At 44.3% G+C, this 21,330-nt stretch overlaps 1 protein-coding gene across 50 annotated transcripts in view; it reads left to right on the forward strand.

The window, feature by feature from the left end:
• LOC135050271 (uncharacterized) overlaps positions 1-21,330 on the forward strand; it is a 466,297-nt gene that overhangs the window by 311,612 nt on the left and 133,355 nt on the right. For 43 of the 50 annotated variants that reach the window (XM_063956613.1, XM_063956631.1, XM_063956611.1 and 40 more), the window contains 4 exons: positions 8,103-8,246; positions 8,613-8,756; positions 11,897-12,040; positions 18,467-18,610. In XM_063956613.1, the coding sequence (XP_063812683.1) occupies positions 8,103-8,246; positions 8,613-8,756; positions 11,897-12,040; positions 18,467-18,610 (576 nt within the window). Of the gene's footprint in view, positions 1-8,102; positions 8,247-8,612; positions 8,757-11,896; positions 12,041-18,466; positions 18,611-19,968; positions 20,113-21,330 lie in introns of all 50 variants that reach the window. The other 7 variants (XM_063956657.1, XM_063956661.1, XM_063956629.1 and 4 more) reach the window with 4 other exon arrangements.

Genomic DNA, 21,330 nt, shown 5'->3' on the forward strand with positions numbered 1-21,330 from the left:
CGCCAGAAAAGGGGCGGGGCCTATCTCCTCAGCACACGGCGCCATTTCCTCTCACAGCTCCGCTGGTCAGGACGGCTCCCAAGTCTCTCCCCTGCACTGCACTACAGAAACAGGGTAAAACAGAGAGGGGGGGGCAAATTTATGGCGATATTTTGATATAACAAAGCAGCTATAAGGGAGCACTTATTATAAGGCTATCCCTGATATATATATAGCGCTTTTGGTGTGTGCTGGCAAACTCTCCCTCTGTCTCCCCAAAGGGCTAGTGGGTCCTGTCTTCGTTAGGAGCATTCCCTGTGTGTCTGCTGTGTGTCGGTACGTGTGTGTCGACATGTATGAGGACGATATTGGTGTGGAGGCGGAGCAATTGCCAAATATGAGGATGTCACCCCCTAGGGAGTCGACACCAGAATGGATGCCTTTATTTATGGAACTACGGGATAGTGTCAACACGCTAAAGCAGTCGTTTGACGACATGAGGCGGCCGGACAATCAATTAGTGCCTGTCCAGGCGACTCAAACACCGTCAGGGGCTGTGAAACGCCCTTTGCCTCAGTCGGTCGACACAGACCCAGACGCAGGCACTGACTCCAGTGGTGACGGTGACGATTCAACCGTATTTTCCAGTAGGGCCACACGTTATATGATTTTGGCAATGAAGGAGGCGTTACATTTAGCTGATACTACAGGTACCACTAAACAGGGTATTATGTGGGGTATGAAAAAACTACCTATAGTTTTTCCTGAATCAGAAGAATTAAATGACGTGTGTAATGAAGCGTGGGTTGCCCCTGATAAAAAGCTGATAATTTCAAAGAAATTATTGGCATTATACCCTTTCCCGCCAGAGGTTAGGGAGCGCTGGGAAACACCTCCTAGGGTGGACAAGGCGCTAACACGCTTATCTAAACAAGTGGCGTTACCCTCTCCTGAGACGGCCGCACTTAAAGATCCATCAGATAGGCGGATGGAAAATATCCAAAAAAGTATATACACACATGCAGGTGTTATACTACGACCAGCTGTAGCGACTGCCTGGATGGGCAGCGCTGGGGTAGTTTGGTCAGAGTCCCTGATTGAAAATATTGATACCCTGGACAGGGACAATATTTTACTGTCGTTAGAACAAATAAAGGATGCATTTCTTTATATGCGTGATGCACAGAGGGATATCTGCACACTGGCATCACGGGTAAGTGCTATGTCCATTTCGGCCAGAAGAGCTTTATGGACGCGACAGTGGACAGGCGATGCGGATTCAAAACGGCATATGGAAGTTTTGCCGTATAAAGGGGAGGAGTTATTTGGAGTCGGTCTATCAGATTTGGTGGCCACGGCTACAGCCGGGAAATCCACCTTTCTACCTCAAGTCACTCCCCAACAGAAAAAGGCACCGACTTTTCAACCGCAGCCCTTTCGTTCCTTTAAAAATAAGAGAGCAAAGGGCTATTCATATCTGCCACGAGGCAGAGGTCGAGGGAAGAGACAGCAACACGCAGCTCCTTCCCAGGAACAGAAGCCCTCCCCGGCTTCTACAAAAGCCTCAGCATGACGCTGGGGCTTCTCAAGCGGACTCGGGGACGGTGGGCGGTCGTCTCAAAAATTACAGCGCGCAGTGGGCTCACTCGCAGGTAGATCCCTGGATCCTGCAGATAATATCTCAAGGGTACAGGTTGGAATTAGAGACAGATCCACCTCGCCGTTTCCTGAAGTCTGCTTTACCAACGTCCCCCTCCGAAAGGGAGACGGTTTTGGAAGCCATTCACAAGCTGTACTCTCAGCAGGTGATAGTCAAGGTACCTCTTCTACAACAAGGGAAGGGGTATTATTCCACTCTTTTTGTGGTACCGAAGCCGGATGGCTCGGTAAGGCCTATTCTAAATCTGAAGTCCTTGAACCTGTACATAAAGAAGTTCAAGTTCAAGATGGAGTCACTCAGAGCAGTGATAGCGAACCTGGAAGAGGGGGACTTTATGGTATCCTTGGACATCAAGGATGCGTATCTCCACGTTCCAATTTACCCCTCACACCAGGGGTACCTCAGGTTCGTTGTACAAAACTGTCACTATCAGTTTCAGACGCTGCCGTTCGGATTGTCCACGGCACCTCGGATCTTTACAAAGGTAATGGCCGAGATGATGATTCTTCTTCGAAGAAAAGGCATATTAATTATCCCATACTTGGACGATCTCCTAATAAGGGCGAGGTCCAGAGAACAGCTAGAGATGGGATTAGCACTGTCTCAAGAAGTGCTAAAACAGCACGGGTGGATTCTGAATATTCCAAAATCCCAGTTAATGCCGACAACTCGTCTGCTGTTCCTAGGGATGATTCTGGACACGGTTCAGAAAAAGGTTTTTCTCCCGGAGGAAAAAGCCAAGGAGTTATCCGACCTTGTCGGGAACCTCCTAAAACCAGGAAAGGTGTCTGTACATCAATGCACAAGAGTCCTGGGAAAAATGGTGGCTTCTTACGAAGCAATTCCATTCGGCAGATTCCACGCAAGAATTTTCCAAAGGGATCTGTTGGACAAATGGTCAGGGTCGCATCTTCAGATGCACCTACGGATAACCCTGTCTCCAAGGACAAGGGTGTCTCTTCTGTGGTGGTTGCAGAGTCCTCATCTATTGGAGGGCCGCAGATTCGGCATACAGGATTGGATCCTGGTGACCACGGACGCCAGCCTGAGAGGCTGGGGAGCAGTCACACAAGGAAGAAACTTCCAGGGAGTATGGACGAGCCTGGAAACGTCTCTTCACATAAACATTCTGGAACTAAGAGCAATATACAATGCTCTAAGCCAGGCAGAACCTCTGCTTCAGGGAAAACCGGTGTTGCTCCAGTCGGACAACATCACGGCAGTCGCCCATGTGAACAGACAGGGCGGCACAAGAAGCAGGAGTGCAATGGCAGAAGCTGCAAGGATTCTTCGCTGGGCAGAGAATCATGTGATAGCACTGTCAGCAGTGTTCATCCCGGGAGTGGACAACTGGGAAGCAGACTTCCTCAGCAGACACGATCTTCACCCGGGAGAGTGGGGACTTCATCCAGAAGTCTTCCACATGCTGGTAACCCGTTGGGAAAGACCAATGGTGGACATGATGGCGTCTCGCCTCAACAAAAAAAACTGGACAGGTATTGCGCCAGGTCAAGAGATCCGCAGGCAATAGCTGTGGACGCGCTGGTAACGCCTTGGGTGTACCAGTCGGTGTATGTGTTTCCTCCTCTGCCTCTCATACCAAAAGTATTGAGAATTATACGGCAAAGAGGCGTAAGAACGATACTAGTGGTTCCGGATTGGCCAAGAAGGACTTGGTACCCGGAACTTCAAGAGATGATCACGGAAGATCCGTGGCCTCTACCTCTAAGGAGGGACTTGCTTCAGCAGGGTCCCTGTCTGTTTCAAGACTTACCGCGGCTGCGTTTGACGGCATGGCGGTTGAACGCCGGATCCTAAAGGAAAAAGGCATGCCGGAAGAAGTCATTCCTACTTTGATTAAAGCAAGGAAGGAAGTAACCGTGCAACATTATCACCGAATTTGGCGAAAATATGTTGCGTGGTGCGAAGATCGGAGTGCTCCGACGGAGGAATTTCAACTGGGTCGATTCCTACATTTCCTGCAATCAGGATTGTCTATGGGTCTCAAATTGGGATCTATTAAGGTTCAAATTTCGGCCCTGTCGATTTTCTTTCAAAAAGAATTGGCTTCAGTCCCTGAAGTCCAGACCTTTGTTAAGGGAGTGCTGCATATACAGCCTCCTGTGGTGCCTCCAGTGGCACCGTGGGATCTCAATGTGGTTTTGGACTTTCTAAAATCTCATTGGTTTGAACCACTAAATAAGGTGGATTTGAAATATCTCACTTGGAAAGTGACCATGCTTCTAGCCCTGGCTTCTGCCAGGAGAGTATCAGAATTGGCAGCTTTATCTTACAAAAGCCCATATCTGATTTTCCATTCGGACAGGGCAGAACTGCGGACTCGTCCGCATTTTCTCCCTAAGGTGGTGTCAGCATTTCATCTGAACCAGCCTATTGTAGTGCCTGCGGCTACAAGTGACTTGGAGGACTCCAAGTTACTGGACGTTGTCAGAGCATTAAAAATATATATTGCAAGGACAGCTGGAGTCAGAAAATCTGACTCGTTGTTTATATTGTATGCACCCAACAAGATGGGTGCTCCTGCGTCTAAGCAGACGATTGCTCGTTGGATCTGTAGCACAATCCAACTTGCACATTCTGTGGCAGGCCTGCCACAGCCTAAATCTGTAAAGGCCCACTCCACAAGGAAGGTGGGCTCATCTTGGGCGGCTGCCCGAGGGGTCTCGGCATTACAACTTTGCCGAGCAGCTACGTGGTCAGGGGAGAACACGTTTGTAAAATTTTACAAATTTGATACTCTGGCTAAGGAGGACCTGGAGTTCTCTCATTCGGTGCTGCAGAGTCATCCGCACTCTCCCGCCCGTTTGGGAGCTTTGGTATAATCCCCATGGTCCTTTCAGGAACCCCAGCATCCACTAGGACGATAGAGAAAATAAGATTTTACTTACCGATAAATCTATTTCTCGGAGTCCGTAGTGGATGCTGGGCGCCCATCCCAAGTGCGGATTATCTGCATAAATTGTACATAGTTATTGTTAACTAATTCGGGTTATTGTTGAAGGAAGCCATCTTTCAGAGGCTCCGCTGTTATCATACTGTTAACTGGGTTTAGATCACAGGTTGTACGGTGTGATTGGTGTGGCTGGTATGAGTCTTACCCGGGATTCAAAATCCTCCCTTATTGTGTACGCTCGTCCGGGCACAGTACCTAACTGGAGTCTGGAGGAGGGTCATAGGGGGAGGAGCCAGTGCACACCACCTGATCTGAAAAAGCTTTACTTTTTGTGCCCTGTCTCCTGCGGAGCCGCTATTCCCCATGGTCCTTTCAGGAACCCCAGCATCCACTACGGACTCCGAGAAATAGATTTATCGGTAAGTAAAATCTTATTTTTTTAAACACTGACTGTAACATGATAGTTAGAACCGGATTGGCTGGGACTTTATCTCCATCCAATTTATCTCAGATCAAGGCTTAGTAAATAGACCCCTAAAACACTACAGAACGTCCTTCCCCCTACATGCCAAACCAAATCACTACACTAAATACCCCTTATACTAAGCACCATATCACTACACTAAATGCCCCCATATGCCGCACTACATGACTGCACTATATTCCCAACAATAACATTTATCACATCCTTGTGCCACCCCCAACATGAACTTACCATAATGAAGTCCTCTCTGTACACTGGAGCTTCAAGGGCGACACTGCAACATTGTAGAGTGGTAGGAGGCAGGGACCTGGGAGAGAGCTTGGTAGAGCAAACGAGAAGTGGAAAAAGGCTTGGTCCTATGGCTGGGCAAGTGGGGCTGGCTGAGGGAAGTAGAGGGTGGGGCCTGAGCCTCTTTGGCTGGGACAGAGCAAGGTAGAGGGAAAGTGGTGGCAGGGCTGAATGTTGGAAAGAAGGGGGAGGGGCTTTGTCCTCAGTCTGGTAAAGCACTTGGTAGAGGAAATAGGGAACTGACTGAGGGGAAGAATGGGGCGTGGCCTGATCTTCTGGCTGGGTCAGAGCAGTTTAGAAGGTAAGTGAGGCAGGGCTGGCTGTAGGGAATAAGGGGATGGGGCTTGGTCCTCCAGCTGGATCAGATCAGGGAGAAGTAAAGTGTGGACTTGCTGAGGTGGGAAAAGGGGTGGGGTCTGATATTCTATTCAAACCTGAGAAGGGTAGTGAAGAATTGGGGAATGGGCTTGCTGAGGGAAAGAAGGGGTCCTGGTCCTCTGGCCAGGACAGAACAGGGTAGAGGGGAATTAAGGACTGGAAGAAGAATGCAGAGCTTGGTCCTTTGACGTGAGAGCGCAGACCCGCATAGGGCTGAAGGGGTGCTGGCCTAGTAACAAGAGAGCAAGATAGAGGAGAAGAGGGCAGGCTAAAGGGGGCTGGCCTAGTCCTGTGGACAGGAGATAGCATTGGCAAAGAGGAAGTAGGGGGTGGTTCTGTCCTGCAGCAGGTGTTGCCTAAGAGGAGGGGACCCATTCTCTCCTTGCCCTGACCACACTGCTCTCTCCCTGTTTACAGCCCCACAGCAATTGCTAACATCACTGGCTGTGGGCTCTACACTGTCCACTGGCTCTAGGCAGGTGTGAATGCTCATTGGCATTCCAATTGCCCTAGGCCAGTGATGGCTAACATTGACACTCCAGCTGTTGAACTACACATCCCAGCATGCCCTGCTACAGTTTTGTTATTTGGCCATGCTAAAACTGATGCAGGGCATGCTGGGATATGTAGTTCAACAGCTAGAGTGTCAGTTAGCCATCACTGCCCTAGGCAATTGCCTAGCTTGCCTATAGCTAGGGCTGGCTATGATCGTGGTAAAATCAGATTGGGAGCAGACTTTCATCACTATTTTTAGTAGAGATGTGCAGGTTTGGATTTACCTGAATTTACTTGGCTCTAGAAATGGCGTCTCATTGGCTCTCAGATGTCGCGTGTTTAGGATAACCAAATAAGACAAATCAGGATAAATCTGATCTTGTGTTCATTTTGGCATTCATAAACATGTAAATTTGAACGCGCAAATCTCTAACTTTTTGAGAATTCTTCGGATCTATTCACTGGGAACTAGAGATGTTACTACAGTATGTGATGCACATTGTTGTCTCATACTACATGACGCTCACCTCTAAGTAGTAACATACAATAAATAAGTGATGGGAGCCTTCAGACATGAGGTGCACTAGTAATAGACTTCCAGGTACACAGAACCATCATAAAACTAGATATAAACTATTCCACAGGTTCTCAAACTCTGTCCTCAGGATCCCACACATTACATGTTTTCCAGATCTCCTCACAGAATTGCTAGTGAAATAATTAGCTCCATCTATGGATCTTATAAAATAGGTCAGAGTAATGAATATACCTGTGCACCTGCTAGGTGATCTGGAAAATGTGAACTGTGTGGGGTTCTGAGGACAGTTGGAGAACCACTGCACTATACAATTATCTGGCAGACCATCTGTCCAATCTGGCTGGTTGGAAAGAATATCTGGTAATCTGAGAGCAAATCACATTCAACCATTTACTCCAAAACACTGGATAATGGACAAAAATAGTTGTTCAAACAAATTGGTTAAATATTTGGTTTAACCAACTTGTCTAGCAATTTTTCTCCATATTGTAGTGTAGAGGAAAAATAGTTGATACATGACCAGATTTTCATTCCAACCAGACATATTGAACAGGTGGTCTACCAGGTAATTGTATAGTGTATCCCCAGCTTTATTGTCATTAATGCTTTATTTCATGCAGTGGCGTAAGTTCGTCCCAGTTGCCCGGAGGCAAGATAAATATTGGTGCCCCCTTATTTCCTATAGCAAGAAAAGTGTGTGTGTGTAACAGCAGACACTTTACTGATGGAGCTATTTGCTCCTGTAGAGGAAGCATGAGAATGCTAACTATATGAAGTTACGTGTAATTGTCAGAGAAGTATCTTCATATAGTTAAAATTCTAATATTTCCTATACAGGAGCAAATAGCTCTATCAGTAAGGTGTCTGCTTCCAGTGTAATAGGTTGTGGTTTCTAATACCGGGGTTGACACTTGTAAAATGTGTATAATAAAGAGGGTGTGATTTGTAAGGTGCAGGGACCAGTGAGGAAGTCGGCCACTGAAAAGATAGCGGCAGCTATCAATTAACTTAATTCACTGGTGTCCCAGAATGGGAGGAGAGGTGCCCCCCTGAGAGCAGGAGCCCGGCGGCAGATGACTCCGTTGCCTCCCAGAGTTCTGCCTCTGCTTTTATGATGTTACACAAATGGACAGGCATATAGAGAGCAAGCACCGCCCACTCATGCATAGTTGCCAACTGATGGTAAATTCCAGAGGGCAATCTCGGGTAACAGAATTTTCTATGTATCTGGGACATGTTTGCAATGTTGCCAGTTATGTATTTCTTACTGTCGAGGGTTACAGTACATGCTGTAGAGCTCCCAACTTTCTTTTCATGCATTTTAATATTTCCTATGTCTTGATGCTGTGTGCTCTGCTCCATCCAGATAAACGGCAATGCAGTGTGGACATCAAAGACCGTGAAGATTGTGGTTATCCCGGGATAAGCGTTAACGAATGCTATTCCAGAGGCTGCTGCTTTAATTCAAGTGTTCCTGGGGTTAAATGGTGTTTTTACCCCAATAGCATAGGTAGAGTATAGAGTGCAGTGGTAGAGTGGGAGCATGTAATGCTATTTATTACAGATTTGATGGTGCACATACATGAATTATACCCATACAGTAACTCTGAAAGATTATCTTATGTATCCCTTATTAGCCATGGCCAGACAGCACATTAGAAAATGCCATTGTTTAAGTGGAAATTTCTTGTTATCAGCTATTTAAAGTTTGACTAACTGTTCCTAAAAAAATATACTTTGTTATTTTAACACAGCTGAACCCAAATGATCAGTTGACCAAAGGAGCTAAATTGCCTGTGATCTAGCAAAATTGCCCCTTTAAAAAAGACACATTAAGCTGCCGTAACTTCTAGATGTTTCTTTATTGCATCAACAGCTTTTGACAGACACTGCAACGTAGAACCATACAACAGAAGGGATTGTGGCTACCCCACAATAAGTGCGGCAGAATGTAAGGAGAGGAATTGTTGCTTTGACTCCAGCATTCCAGGTGTTAACTGGTGTTTCTTCAAGTCACAAGGTACAGAGCTGCTGTATAGTTACACACAAGTCATTATAGTTATATGACGCTCACACCTCTTAAACTGGATACACACTTAGATTATCTGTCTAATCTTTTCTAGGTGAAACAAAATCTGGTAATATGTGGCAGCAAATGACAATTGACCATTTGCTCCAAACACTAGAAAAAAAACAGAAATGTGTCATTCAGAAATCTGTTTAATTTAGCCAATTTATCTGAACTACAGTATCTTTATTTTTTTTTTTGTATGTTTTCTGGACTTTAGGAGCAAATAATTGATTGGAACAGATCTGCTAATATCTGGGGAAAAAATGTCAAACCGCTAGATTGGGCAAAAGATATAATGTAGTGCATCCAACTTAAATAGTAACATAATAATTTTGTCATATTCAGTCATGATGTGGATGGGTGACCAAGCCTTCAAGGTACATAGATCAATCAGTAAAGCGGAGTGTGCACCAGGGCCATAACTAGGTGTGTGCAGTGTGGGGGCACAGCACATAGCACTGCAGGGTAGGGGGTGCTGTTGACGGCACTTGACAATTATCGGCGATTACTTTCACATGCAGCTTCCCCCATTTTTTTGAAATCCAGCATCCCCTGACCACCCCTGTCTCTCTTACTCTGACCTCTTCTGTCTGTTAAGAATTTTGTTATTCAGTCACACTGTCCTGGATTCAAACCTGTTGCCTGTGGCATAGCAGTCAGATAATCTATTCATTGAGCTATTTGCCCTTGCATAGAAAGTAGATAATTGTAAACTAGAGAATTCTTACTATTTGAAGCTTACCATGTACTTTGTGAACAAAATGATCATCATTGTGGCTGAGCAGATTTATGTAGTGCGTGGCTGCTTACTACATAGATCTTCTCAATTACAATGCTGTTTATTTGTTTACAAAGTACGAGTAGCTTCATAGTGTTCATATATTTTATGCAGAATCAAATATCTCAATGAGTAGGGTGACTGATTAAAATTCAACAGGTTATAGGTTTGAATCATGAGTATGGCAGTTTATTGAAATGTGTTATTAAATAAGTTGTGTGTGTCTTATGGTTGTTAGAACACCCCTAATTATACAATAGTGACACAATGACCAAATATAATCTTATTTAAAAAAGCAATTAGTGGGTTCCAATATTCAAATTTAATTAAAATTTTATTTAAAAAAAAATCTGATACTGTAATGGTATAAATGTTCATAAAACAAATTTCATCCACCTCTAGCATCCAGTGGTGGTCCACATAAGAGCAGGTGTACAGAGATTTCTTCTTTCATGTACTCCTCCTCCTAAGATTGTAGAATTGTGGTCACATCACAACAAGACTGATAACCCAACGCATTTCGTCTCTCACAGACTTCATCAGGGGTATATCTACAACATTATAACATAACTTTAAGAACATATGCTCACAAGTTGACATTAACCACAAATTACAATAGAAATAATTGGAACACAACTGCTATATACAGGCCACTGGAACAAAAAATAAAATAAAAAAACATAGAAATGACGACACAATTTGCACAGTGTTATACAGACACATACCTCATTTGAGTAGTTAACATCAAAAATCAGTAGATACGATTGCTCTGGGACACTTAAATCGGTTAAAAAGGAATCCCCCCAATATGATCTCATAGCCAAGTGTTATAACAGCCCCAAGGTGCCAATTTCACTATTGATGTTTAGTTATTGTTTTGGTCCCTCCTAACAGAGGAGCTAGTGGAATAAGGCAGCTGGTTCAAATGATTGACAGATCCCTACCCTAGTACTCGGAGTTCTATTAGCACAGAAAAGAAGTGTGTATAAATGATTCTTCTTTTTCCTTTCCCCTTTCCCACGAGGCATGTGCCTTATGTCCCTATTTGAAAAATGGAGGGGCTGCCATTTCTCTCTGCCACAGAGCACCAAAAAGTATAGTTACAGCTCTAGTATGCACTATGTAATTATCTGGCAGACCATCTGTCCAACGCTGGCTGGTTTGAAATGGTAATCTGGGAGTAAATGGTTGATTGCCATTTGCTCTCAAACACTGAAATGTACAAAAATGGTAATTTTAAACAAATTGGTTACATTTTGGGTTTAAAAAATTTGTTTAATACTTTGTCCATGTTCCAGTGTTTGGGAACAGATGATTAATTGACACTTGCTGTTGTACATGACCAGACTTTCATTCAAACGATCCAGATTGGATAGATAGCCTGCCAGATAATTGTACAGTGTATACCCAGGAAAACTGTCCGTTATGCTCTCTTGTATGTCACACAAATGGGCGGGCAGATAGAGAGTAAGCACCGCCCACTCATGCATTGTTGCCAACTGATGTGAAGTTCCAGGAGGTAATCTCTGTTATAAAGGAAAGTATCTGGAAATTGTTTTTCCTTCCTTGGTCAATTTATTTTAAACTAGGGACAAACTCCATGTATTCAATATGATATCCCAGGTGATGGGAAACTAGCAGTCAGAATACCATTGACTGTATCCTGATAGTGTAAATCCGGAGTGTTCCCCTCTCCCCTACACCCTAATACTAACCATCCCTTTCTGCAGCCTAACCTTTTTCTTCCATCTTGGTGCCTGATACTAAATTCCCATGGATGGTGCATAAACCTAATGTCACCTTCTGCGCAGCCTAATTCTAACCATCCCCCCATAGTGCTTAAAACCTAACCTCCCACAGCGGTGCCTAACCCAATCCCCACCTACCCACAGCCTAACCCCACGGGTGATGCCTAATCCCCCCCACCCCAGTCCTGAACCTTACAGATCTGCTATACCTACAAATGGATTACCAGCTGTTGGCAATCCGACTGCAAAAATCCCAACAGCTGGAATCTTCACTGCATCCCAACTCCACAACAATTCCTTTTTCTGAATATTGAGTGCAATTCTTAATGGCTTTTCTTCTGTGGTAAGATATTTGGGAAAGTATTTACATGTGACAATACATCGTTTAGGTCACATTCATCAAACATTATAGAGTGTACTATGTATCTGGGACATGTTTGCAATGTTGGCAATTATGTATTTGGCACTGACAAGGGTTAGAGTACTTGCAATAGAGTTCCCAACTTTCTTGTCAAGCATTGTAATATTTCCTATTGTCCTGATGTGTGCTCTGCTCCATCCAGATAAACAGCAATGTAGTGTGGACATCACAGAGCGTGAAGATTGCGGATTTCCTGGGATAAGCTCTACAGAATGCTATTCCAGAGGCTGCTGCTTTAATTCAAGTGTTGCAGGGGTTAAATGGTGTTTTTACCCCAAAAGCACAGGTAGAGTATAGAGTTATAAGAGTAATAAGTTTTGCTTGTGTATCCCCAGAGCCAGGCATAGGCATAGGCAAACTAGGCAATTGCCTAGGGCATTTGATATGCCTAGGGGCATCAGCAGCTTCTGCTGATTAAAATGATATGCGGCATGCCTATATTCTGTATGTAGCATTTCATATGCAGATACAGCCACAGTCTCACACAGTATATAGGCATGTTGCATATTGGTTTAATCAGCAGAAGCTGCTTGTGCATCCTAGCCACATAGCAATGCAAATTAGATTCATTTTCAAAAACAAAAGGTGCCCGGCATTAGCATTGATGCAAGATTTGTGAGGACACATCTGTATCCAAGCAGAGGCAGAGGTCACAGTGTTAGTGGCAGTGTGAGTGATGTGTGCATGTGAGTGGGTTGGTTGTGCAGTAGTGTTTGGAATATGTGTAAGGAGCATTATGTGTCATGTAAAAATGCATTAATGTGCAATATATGTGTAAAGGGCCACTGTGTCATTATGTGTATAAGAGCATTAATAATGTGCGGCATATGTGTAACAGTACTATGTGTGTCATTATGTGTATAGGGGCACTAATGTGCAGCAAATGTGTAGGGGGCACTATGTCATTATGTGTATAAGGGCATTAATAATGTGCACCATATGTGTAAGGGATATTATGTGTAAAAGGGCATTAATAAAGGTTTTCATAATGTGTAAGGCGCATTATGTTTATAAGGACATTAATGTGTCATGTGTAAGGGGCATTACTGTGTGGAATTGTGTATAAATGCATTACTAATGTGTGGCATTGTGTATAAGGTGCTCTACTATGTGGCGTTGCATATAGAAAGGGCACTACTGTGTCGTCTAATGTGAATAAAGAGCAATAAGGTATGGTGTAATGTGAATAAGGAGCAATTCAGTGTGATGTAATGTGAATAAGGGGCTCTACTGTGAGGAGTAACGTTTATAAGGTAAAGTGATACTACTGTGGTATGTAATATGAATTATGGACACTATCACAAGATAAAATGTGAATGAAGTTGCAGTACTGTGTGGCATAATTGGAACTGGGGTTACTATTGTGTGGCCATGCCCCTTCCCAGCAAGAAGATGCCCCTTTTTGGGCTGTGCGTCAAATGTGTGAACTGTTCCTATTTAAAATATAGGGGGTACAAGGACTGCTATGGGTGAGTGGTAATGGTGCTGGGAAAGAGGTGCAAGGTCAGAGGCAGGACCAGCGGTGGTGCTAGGGGGCACCAGCCAAAATCTTGCCTAGGGCATCATATTGGTTAGGGCCGGCTCTGGGTAACCCTTATTCTTGGTCTTGACCAGACCGTATATAAGAATGTCATTGTGTATGTGAAAACTTCCTGTCATCAGCTGTTCAAAGTCTGTTCATTTGTTTTATCTGCTTCTAAAAAATTATACTTTGTCATTTTAACACAGCTGAACCCAAATGATCTAAAAAGGAGCTAAATTGCCCTGTGATAAGTGAGCACTAGGCCATGTACTCTGCATTAACTATACTTCACGGAACAACAAGGCAATACCAATTACACGCAAGCAATAAAATCGCACATATTTCCACATACCCAGATGATTATGCATCAGGGTAAATACAGATTGGGAGCAGATTTTGATCAGTACTTTTAGTAGAGATGTGCGGGTTTGGATTTACCCAAATTTAAATGGCTCTAAAAATTGCATTTTATTGGCTTTCGGGTGTCGCGTGTTAGAATAGCCAATAAGAAATCAGATTAAATTTGAACTCATTAATTTTGGCATTAAGAACAGAGTAAATTTGAACCCACGTCTCATTTTTTTGTTTTTGAGAATGCTTTGTATCTATTAATTGGGAACTAGACACAATACAGTATGTGATAAACATTGTTGTCTCATAATACTACATGACGCTCACACCTCTAAGTAGTAATTGTTTCACAGTGCAATACATGAAATTATATTAGAATAATACGGGGTAAATAGAAATTACCATCACAGAAAACTAAAAACAGTACAGGTAACAATTGGCACCACAGTTCTTGGTACATAGGCCCTCATTCCGAGTTGTTCGCTCGGTATTTTTCATCGCATCGCAATGAAAATCCGCTTAGTACGCATGCGCAATGTTCGCACTGCGACTGCGCCAAGTAACTTTGCTATGTAGAAAGTAATTTTACTCACGGCTTTTTCATCGCTCCGGCGATCGTAATGTGATGGACAGGAAATGGGTGTTACTGGGCGGAAACACGGCGTTTCAGGGGCGTGTGGCTGAAAACGCTACCGTTTCCGGAAAAAACGCAGGAGTGGCCGGAGAAACGGTGGGAGTGCCTGGGCGAACGCTGGGTGTGTTTGTGACGTCAACCAGGAACGACAAGCACTGAACTGATCGCACAGGCAGAGTAAGTCTGAAGCTACTCCAAAACTGCTACGAGGTTTGTGATCGCAATATTGCGATTACTTCGGTCGCACTTTTAAGAAGCTAAGATACACTCCCAGTAGGCAGCGGCTTAGCATGTGTAACTCTGCTACATTCGCATTGCGACCGATCAACTCGGAATGAGGGCCATAATACAGCTGAGATGTCAGGAAGCAGAGATCAGCCTACTACTGGGGGAGGGCAGTCATTGGAAGAGATGAACACTCGTGAGCAGGAAGAAATGCTGTATAGACAGTCACGGAGTAGGAAAGGGCTATAATTGAAGTGCAGGAGAAGAGGGCTGTTAGAACAGGAGGGGAGAGGCCCTGCTCCAAGGAGCTTACAATCTAGGGAAAGAGGGAGACAGGTGATATGAAGTACAAGCAAGCAGAAGGTGGCCTGGTGTCAGGCAGTAAGCGAGGCAGAGATGGCCAAGGCATGTGGATGAGTGGTCTTAAGGGTGTGTACACACGGTGAGATCCTTGCTATGGCCGATTTTTACTTGCGATTTCCCTTGAACTCCCCGGAGCCCAGATAGTACAGATTTTGACTAACTTTTCTTGAGATATGGACTATGTGTGCTTACGATTTTGGCTTATGTGAGATTTTGGCTTATGTGAGATGTCATTGACATGTGAGATGAACTAGATAGTACACCGATCTAGCAAGGATTGACTTGCCTGCACGGTCTATCTTTTCTTGAGATGCCGGCCTGGTGGGACCGCGCATCGGGATCGCAAGGTGACTTTCACCTTGCGATCTACACTAACTTTTCTTGCGATTTTGATTATATAGTCAAAATCGAAAGAAAATATCTCACCGTGTGTACACACCCTAAGACTGGGTTATGCAGATGGGTACTCTTCAAACACCTCACCCTGATATACAAGGCCCTCTAATTCCACTGCACCATACATCTCCAACTTCCTCTCCCTACATACTCCCACATACCCACTCTGGTCAGCCAATGACCATCGCCTCTCACCTACAGTGCCTTGGTCACTACATCCCATGAGTGAATACAAGATTTCCCCGTGCTGCCCCTCTACATTGGAACAAGCACCCTTGCTCTCTTAGACTCTCTCTGACCTTGTAAAGCTTCAAACAGGCACTGAAAACTTACCTGTTCATTAAAGATGGGAGAGTAGGAGGCCAGTGAGGAGAAAGTTGTAGTAGTCAAGCTGTGAGAGGACAAGTGAGGGGAAAATGTTTAGTCGCACTCTGGGAGAGGAATGGCCTGATGCAAGTGATGTTGCGTAGCTGGAATAAACAGGATGGAGCCAAAGATTAGATGTGGGGGGTGATGGGGAGAGAGAGGAGTCAAGAGATGCACAGGCAGTGGAGTTAGATGGGGAAGATGATGATGTCAACAGTGATAGAAATATTAGGGGGGATGAAGACCCTGGGTGGAGGAAAGATGTGTTCAGTTTTGTCCAAGTTAAGCTTCAGGGAGCACTCAGACATCCAGGAGGAGATGGCAGAGAGGCAGCTGGATACCCAAGAGCACCAAGGGAGAGACGTCAGGAGAGGTATAGTTGCATATCATCTGCATAGAGATGGTATTGGAGGCCAAAAGAGCTTAAGAGCACACCCAGGGAAGAGGTGTACATAGTGAAGAGAAGGGGCCAAGGACAGAACCCTGGGGGACACCAACGGGGAGGGTGGAAGGGGGTGAGGTAGAGTAAGACGCAGAGAATGAGTGGTTAGCAAGGTAAGTGGTGAACCAGGCAAGGGACAGTGCTAGAGAGGCAAATTAATTGGAGGGTGTGGAGGAGGAGAGGATGATCCACAGTGTTCAAGGAAACTAAGATCCAGGAGGATGAGCAGGGGGAAGTGACCCCTGATTTTGGCCAAAAACAGGTCATTGGTGACTTTGACCAGGGCAGTTTCAGCGGAGTTGGTGAAAGCCAGATTGAAGAGGGTAAAGTATGGAGTGGTCAGAGGTAGCTGGTAAGACAGAGTACCAGCAGCTCAAGTAGTTAGGAGGCATATGGGAGAAGAGATGGGGGTAACTGGCAGGTGAGGAAGTTTAAGGTTGTTGTTTTTTGAGAATAGGTGAGACAACAGCGTGTTTGAATAGTGTGGGAAAGATACCAGTGGAGTGATAGGTTGAAGAAGTGAGCAGGCAGAGGAGATGGGAGGGGGTAGAGGATAGGATGACAGAATGGTGGGGAGGGGGGTTTCCAAGGGGATACTAGGGGAGATTTTGCATTAGATTGCTTCCTTCTCAAAAACGGAGGCAAAGTCTGTGCAGTGAGGGACAGTGGGAGAAGAGGCGGGCACGGATGAGTGTTGAAAGGATTAGAGTTGGAAGGGATTTGAGGACTGAAGATATGACTGATTGTAAAAAAGATTGCTTGGCAAGGTAGGGTGCAGAGCTATAGGAAAAGAGAACCTTGAATAGGTTCTCAGCAGTGCAAGAGCTTTTTTGGGGTAATCTGGTCAGTTTGGAGTGCCAGGGTTGGGGTTTAGGATGACTGAGGGGAACAGAGGAGATGGGAGCAACAGAATCAAGTGCAGACATGAGGGCGGAGTTATAATAGGTGGCCACCTGGTTGGGGCCAGCCATTGTGGATAGAGAGAATATTGAGGGGTGACAGTGGTGTCAAGAGATGAAACTGTCCGGTGAAGGTGGGTCAGGAAGTGTGGAGATGAGTCAAAAACAGTAGGTGGTGGTCAGAGGGGGAAAGGAGAGCTGGAGAAGTCAGGAGGATCACACCAGTAGGTAAATACAAGGTCAAGGGAGTGGCCAAGATGGTGAGTGGGGGTAGAGGTCTATTGAGAGAGGCCAAAGGAGGAAGAGAGGGCAAGAAGATTAGTAGATGCTGGTTTAGTAGGGTCAAAAGGATGTTAGTCACCAATAAGTTTGGGCGCCTTCAGTCATGAGATGCACTAGCAATACAGATACATAGATCCATCACTAAACTAGATATATACTATACCACAGGTTCTGAAACTCAGTCCTCCACACACTACATGTGGCCCTGTCTGGAGACCCACAACACTAGTGAATTAATTAGCTCCATCTGTAGATCTTTTAAAATGGGCCAGTGAGTAATGAATACACCTCTGCACCTGCTAGGTGACCTGGAAAACATGAACTGTGTGGGGTCCTGAGGACCGTTTGAGAACCACTGCACTATACAATTATCAGGCAGACCATCTGTCCAATTTGGCTGGTCGGAATTAATATCTGGTAATGTATAAGAGCAAATCACAATCAGCCATTTTCTCCCGAACACTGGAAAATGGACCAAAATGGTTGAATAACGAACTCTGTCCTCAGGACCCCACACATTACATGTGCTCCAGATCTCCCCACATAATCACTAGTGAAATAATTGATGCCATTGGTGGATCTTTTTAACTGGGTCAGTGAGTAATGAATACACCTGTGCACATTTTCCAGAACACCTGGTATGTGAACTATGTTGGGTCCTGAGGATAGCGTTTGTGAACGACCGTACTATACAATTATCTGGCAGACAATCTTGTCCAAACTGGTTGGAATGAATATTTGGTAATGTACGAGAGCAAATCAAATTCAACAATTTCCTCCCAAACACAGGGAAATGGACAAATAGTTGTTTAAACAAATTGGCTGAATATTTGTTTTAACCAACTTGTCTGATAATTTTATTCCATTTTCCAGTGTTTACGTAAAATAGTTGATACATTACCAGATTTTCATTCCAACCAGACAGATTGGACAGATGGTCTGCCAGATAATTGTAGTGTATGCCAAGCCTATGCTCTTTTGTGATGTCACCCAAATGGGTGGGCATATAGAGCAAGCACCAACCACTGATGCATAGTTGCCATCTGATGTTAATGTCCAGGGGGCAACCTTGGAATAACAGCATTTCCTATGTATCTGGAACATATTGGCAACATTGCAAACTATGTATTTGGCAATGTCAAGGGTTAGAGTACTTGCAATAGAGCTCCTGACTTTCTTGTCATGCATTGTAATATTTCCAGTTGTCCTGATCTGTTCTCTGCTCCATCCAGATAAACCGCAATGTAGTGTGGACATCACAGAGCGTGAAGATTGTGGATTTCCCGGGATAAGTGCTAAGGAATGCTATTCCAGAGGCTGCTGCTTTAATTCAAGTGTTCCTGAGGTTAAATGGTGTTTTTACCCCAAAAGCACAGGTAGAGTATAGAGTGCAGTGGTAGAGTGGGAGCATGTAGTGCTAATGATTATGGGGTTTGATGGAGCACAAACCTAGATAAGGCCCATAGCTCAGAGTTTTGCATTTGTAGCCATGGCCAGACAGTATATAAAAATGTCATTAAGTGGGAATTTTCTGTCATCTGCTTTTGTTCAAAGTTTAACTGCTTCTAAAATATTTACTTTGACTTTAACACAGTTGGACCCAAACGATCTAAAAGGAGCATAATTTCCCTGTGATAAGTAAGCACTAGGCCATGTACGCTGCATGAACTATACGTTACTGAACAACATATTCAACACAGGCAATTCTATTTGCATGCAAGCAATAAAATCACATACTTTTACATACCCAGATTATATATTGGGGTAAATACAGATTGGGAGCAGATTTTGATTACTATTTTTAGTAGATGTGCGGGTTTGGATTTACCTGAATTTTAACTGGCTCTCAGATGTCATGTGTTTAGGATTGCCAATAAAAAATTGGGATAAATCTGAATTTATGTTAATTTTGGCGTTAAGAATCGAGTAAATTCAAACCTGCACAGCTTTTTTGTTTTTTGAGAATGCTTTGTATCTATTAACTAACCAGAGACATTAATACAGTATGTGATTCACATTGTGTCTCATAATACTACATGACGGTCACACCTCTAAGTAGTAACATACAATAAATAAGTGATGGGAGCCTTCATTCATGAGGTGCACTAGTAATGAAGCCATCCAGGTACGTAGATCCATCAGTAAAGCTAGTTATACACTCGCTATACAATTATCTGGCAGACCATCTGTCCAATCTAGCTGGTCGGAATGAAAATCTGGTAATGTATGAGAGCAAATCACAATCAACCATTTACTGTACTCCCAAACACAGGGAAATGTACAAAAATAGTTGTTCAAACAAATGGGTTAAATATTTGTTCTAACCATCCTGTCTGACCCTTTTTTTTTTTTTTTTTTTTTTTCTTCAGTGTTTAGGAAAAATAGTTGATGACCAGATTTTCATTCCTACCAGCCAGATTAGACAGACAGATGGTCTGCCAGATAATTGTATTGTGTATGCCCAATTTAACTTTCAGTTATGTATGTTTTATGAGGTCAAACAAATGGGCGGACATATAGAGAACAAGCTCCGCCCACTCATGCATTGTTGCCAACTGATGTTAATTTCAATTTCCAGAGTGCAATCTCGGGTAACAGTGTTTTCTATGTATCTGGGACAATTACGTGTTTGGCACGGTCAAGGGTTAGAGTACTTGCAGTAGAGCTCCCAACTTTATTGTCATGCATTGTAATAATTCCTATATCCTGCTGTTGTGTGCTCTGCTCTATCCAGATAAACAGCAATGTAGTGTGGACATTACAGAGCGTGAAGATTGTGGATTTCCCGGGATAAGCGATAAGGAATGCTATTCCAGAGGCTGCTGCTTTAATTCAAGCGTTCCCGGGGTGAAATGGTGTTTTTACCCCAGAAGCACAGGTAGAGTATAGAGTGCAGTGGTAGAGTGGGAGCATGTAGTGCTATGGATTACAGATTTGATGGTTCACAAACATGAATTAGGCCCATAGCTCTAAAGGGCCCTACACATGGATACGGCCGACCTGGCGGCAGGGGGGGAGTGAAGCTTCTTCACTCCCCCCGTCACACGGCTCCATAGAAGTGCAGGCAAATATGGATGAGATCATCCATATTGGCCTCCATGCACAGCCGACGGGGCTCCAGCGACGAACGATCGCCGGGCTGCGCATCGTTCATCGCTGGTGCCTCCACACTCAGTTATGAACAGTATCTCGTTCATTAATGAACGAGATCGTTCATATCTCAGTGATATCGCCCAGTGTGTAGGGCCTATAAGAGTTTCTTGTGTATCGCTTATTCTTAGTCATGGTCAGACAGTACATAAGAAAATGCCATTGTGTAAGTGGAAATTTCCTGTTATCAGCTGTTCAAAGTTTGTTAAACTGTTTAACTTCTAAAAAATTACTTATTTTGGGTGTAGTAGGGTATGCCGGAGGCCGGCGACCAGCATACCGGCGCCGGAATCCCAACTGCCGGCATACAGACAGTAGGTCAAGTGCAAATGAGCCCCTTGCGGGCTTGCTGTGCTCGACACGCTGCGGGCACGATGGCGCGCTACGCACACCATACTATCTATTCTCCCTCCAGGAGGGTCGTGGACCCCTAAGAGGGAGAGAAAGTGTTGGTATGCAGGCTGTCGCGATTCCAGCGCCAGTATACTGTGCGCCGGGATCCCGACAGCAGGCAAACTGAAGACCACCTGTTATTTTAACTCAGCTGAACCCAAATGATCTAAAAAGGAGCTCAATTGCTCTGTGATAAGTAAGCACTAGGCCATGTACGCTCCATGAACTATACATCACTGAACAACATCTTCAACACCGGCAATTCTAATTACATGCAAGTAGAATAGGGGAGGGCTGCATATGCACAAAACTATTTAAGAGCTATATCTTTGTGATGGGTTAAGCTTAGGTCCGTTGGTTGCTAGGAATATGAAGTTATATTTATTTTTATGGTGAGCTAGGTTTAGCTCATCGGGGATTATAGCGGCGGTTTTGTTTGCTAGGGTTTATATAGGGAATTTGAATATTTAATATTCCTCTTGTTCATTTTGTAAGGCTGAGTACTACAGTATCTGTACCTGTCCTGATTTTACCTTGCACAGCTCTTGCTCAC

The sequence above is a fragment of the Pseudophryne corroboree genome, chromosome 2 (genome assembly GCF_028390025.1).
Source record: "Pseudophryne corroboree isolate aPseCor3 chromosome 2, aPseCor3.hap2, whole genome shotgun sequence".
Taxonomy (NCBI): Eukaryota; Metazoa; Chordata; class Amphibia; order Anura; family Myobatrachidae; genus Pseudophryne; species Pseudophryne corroboree.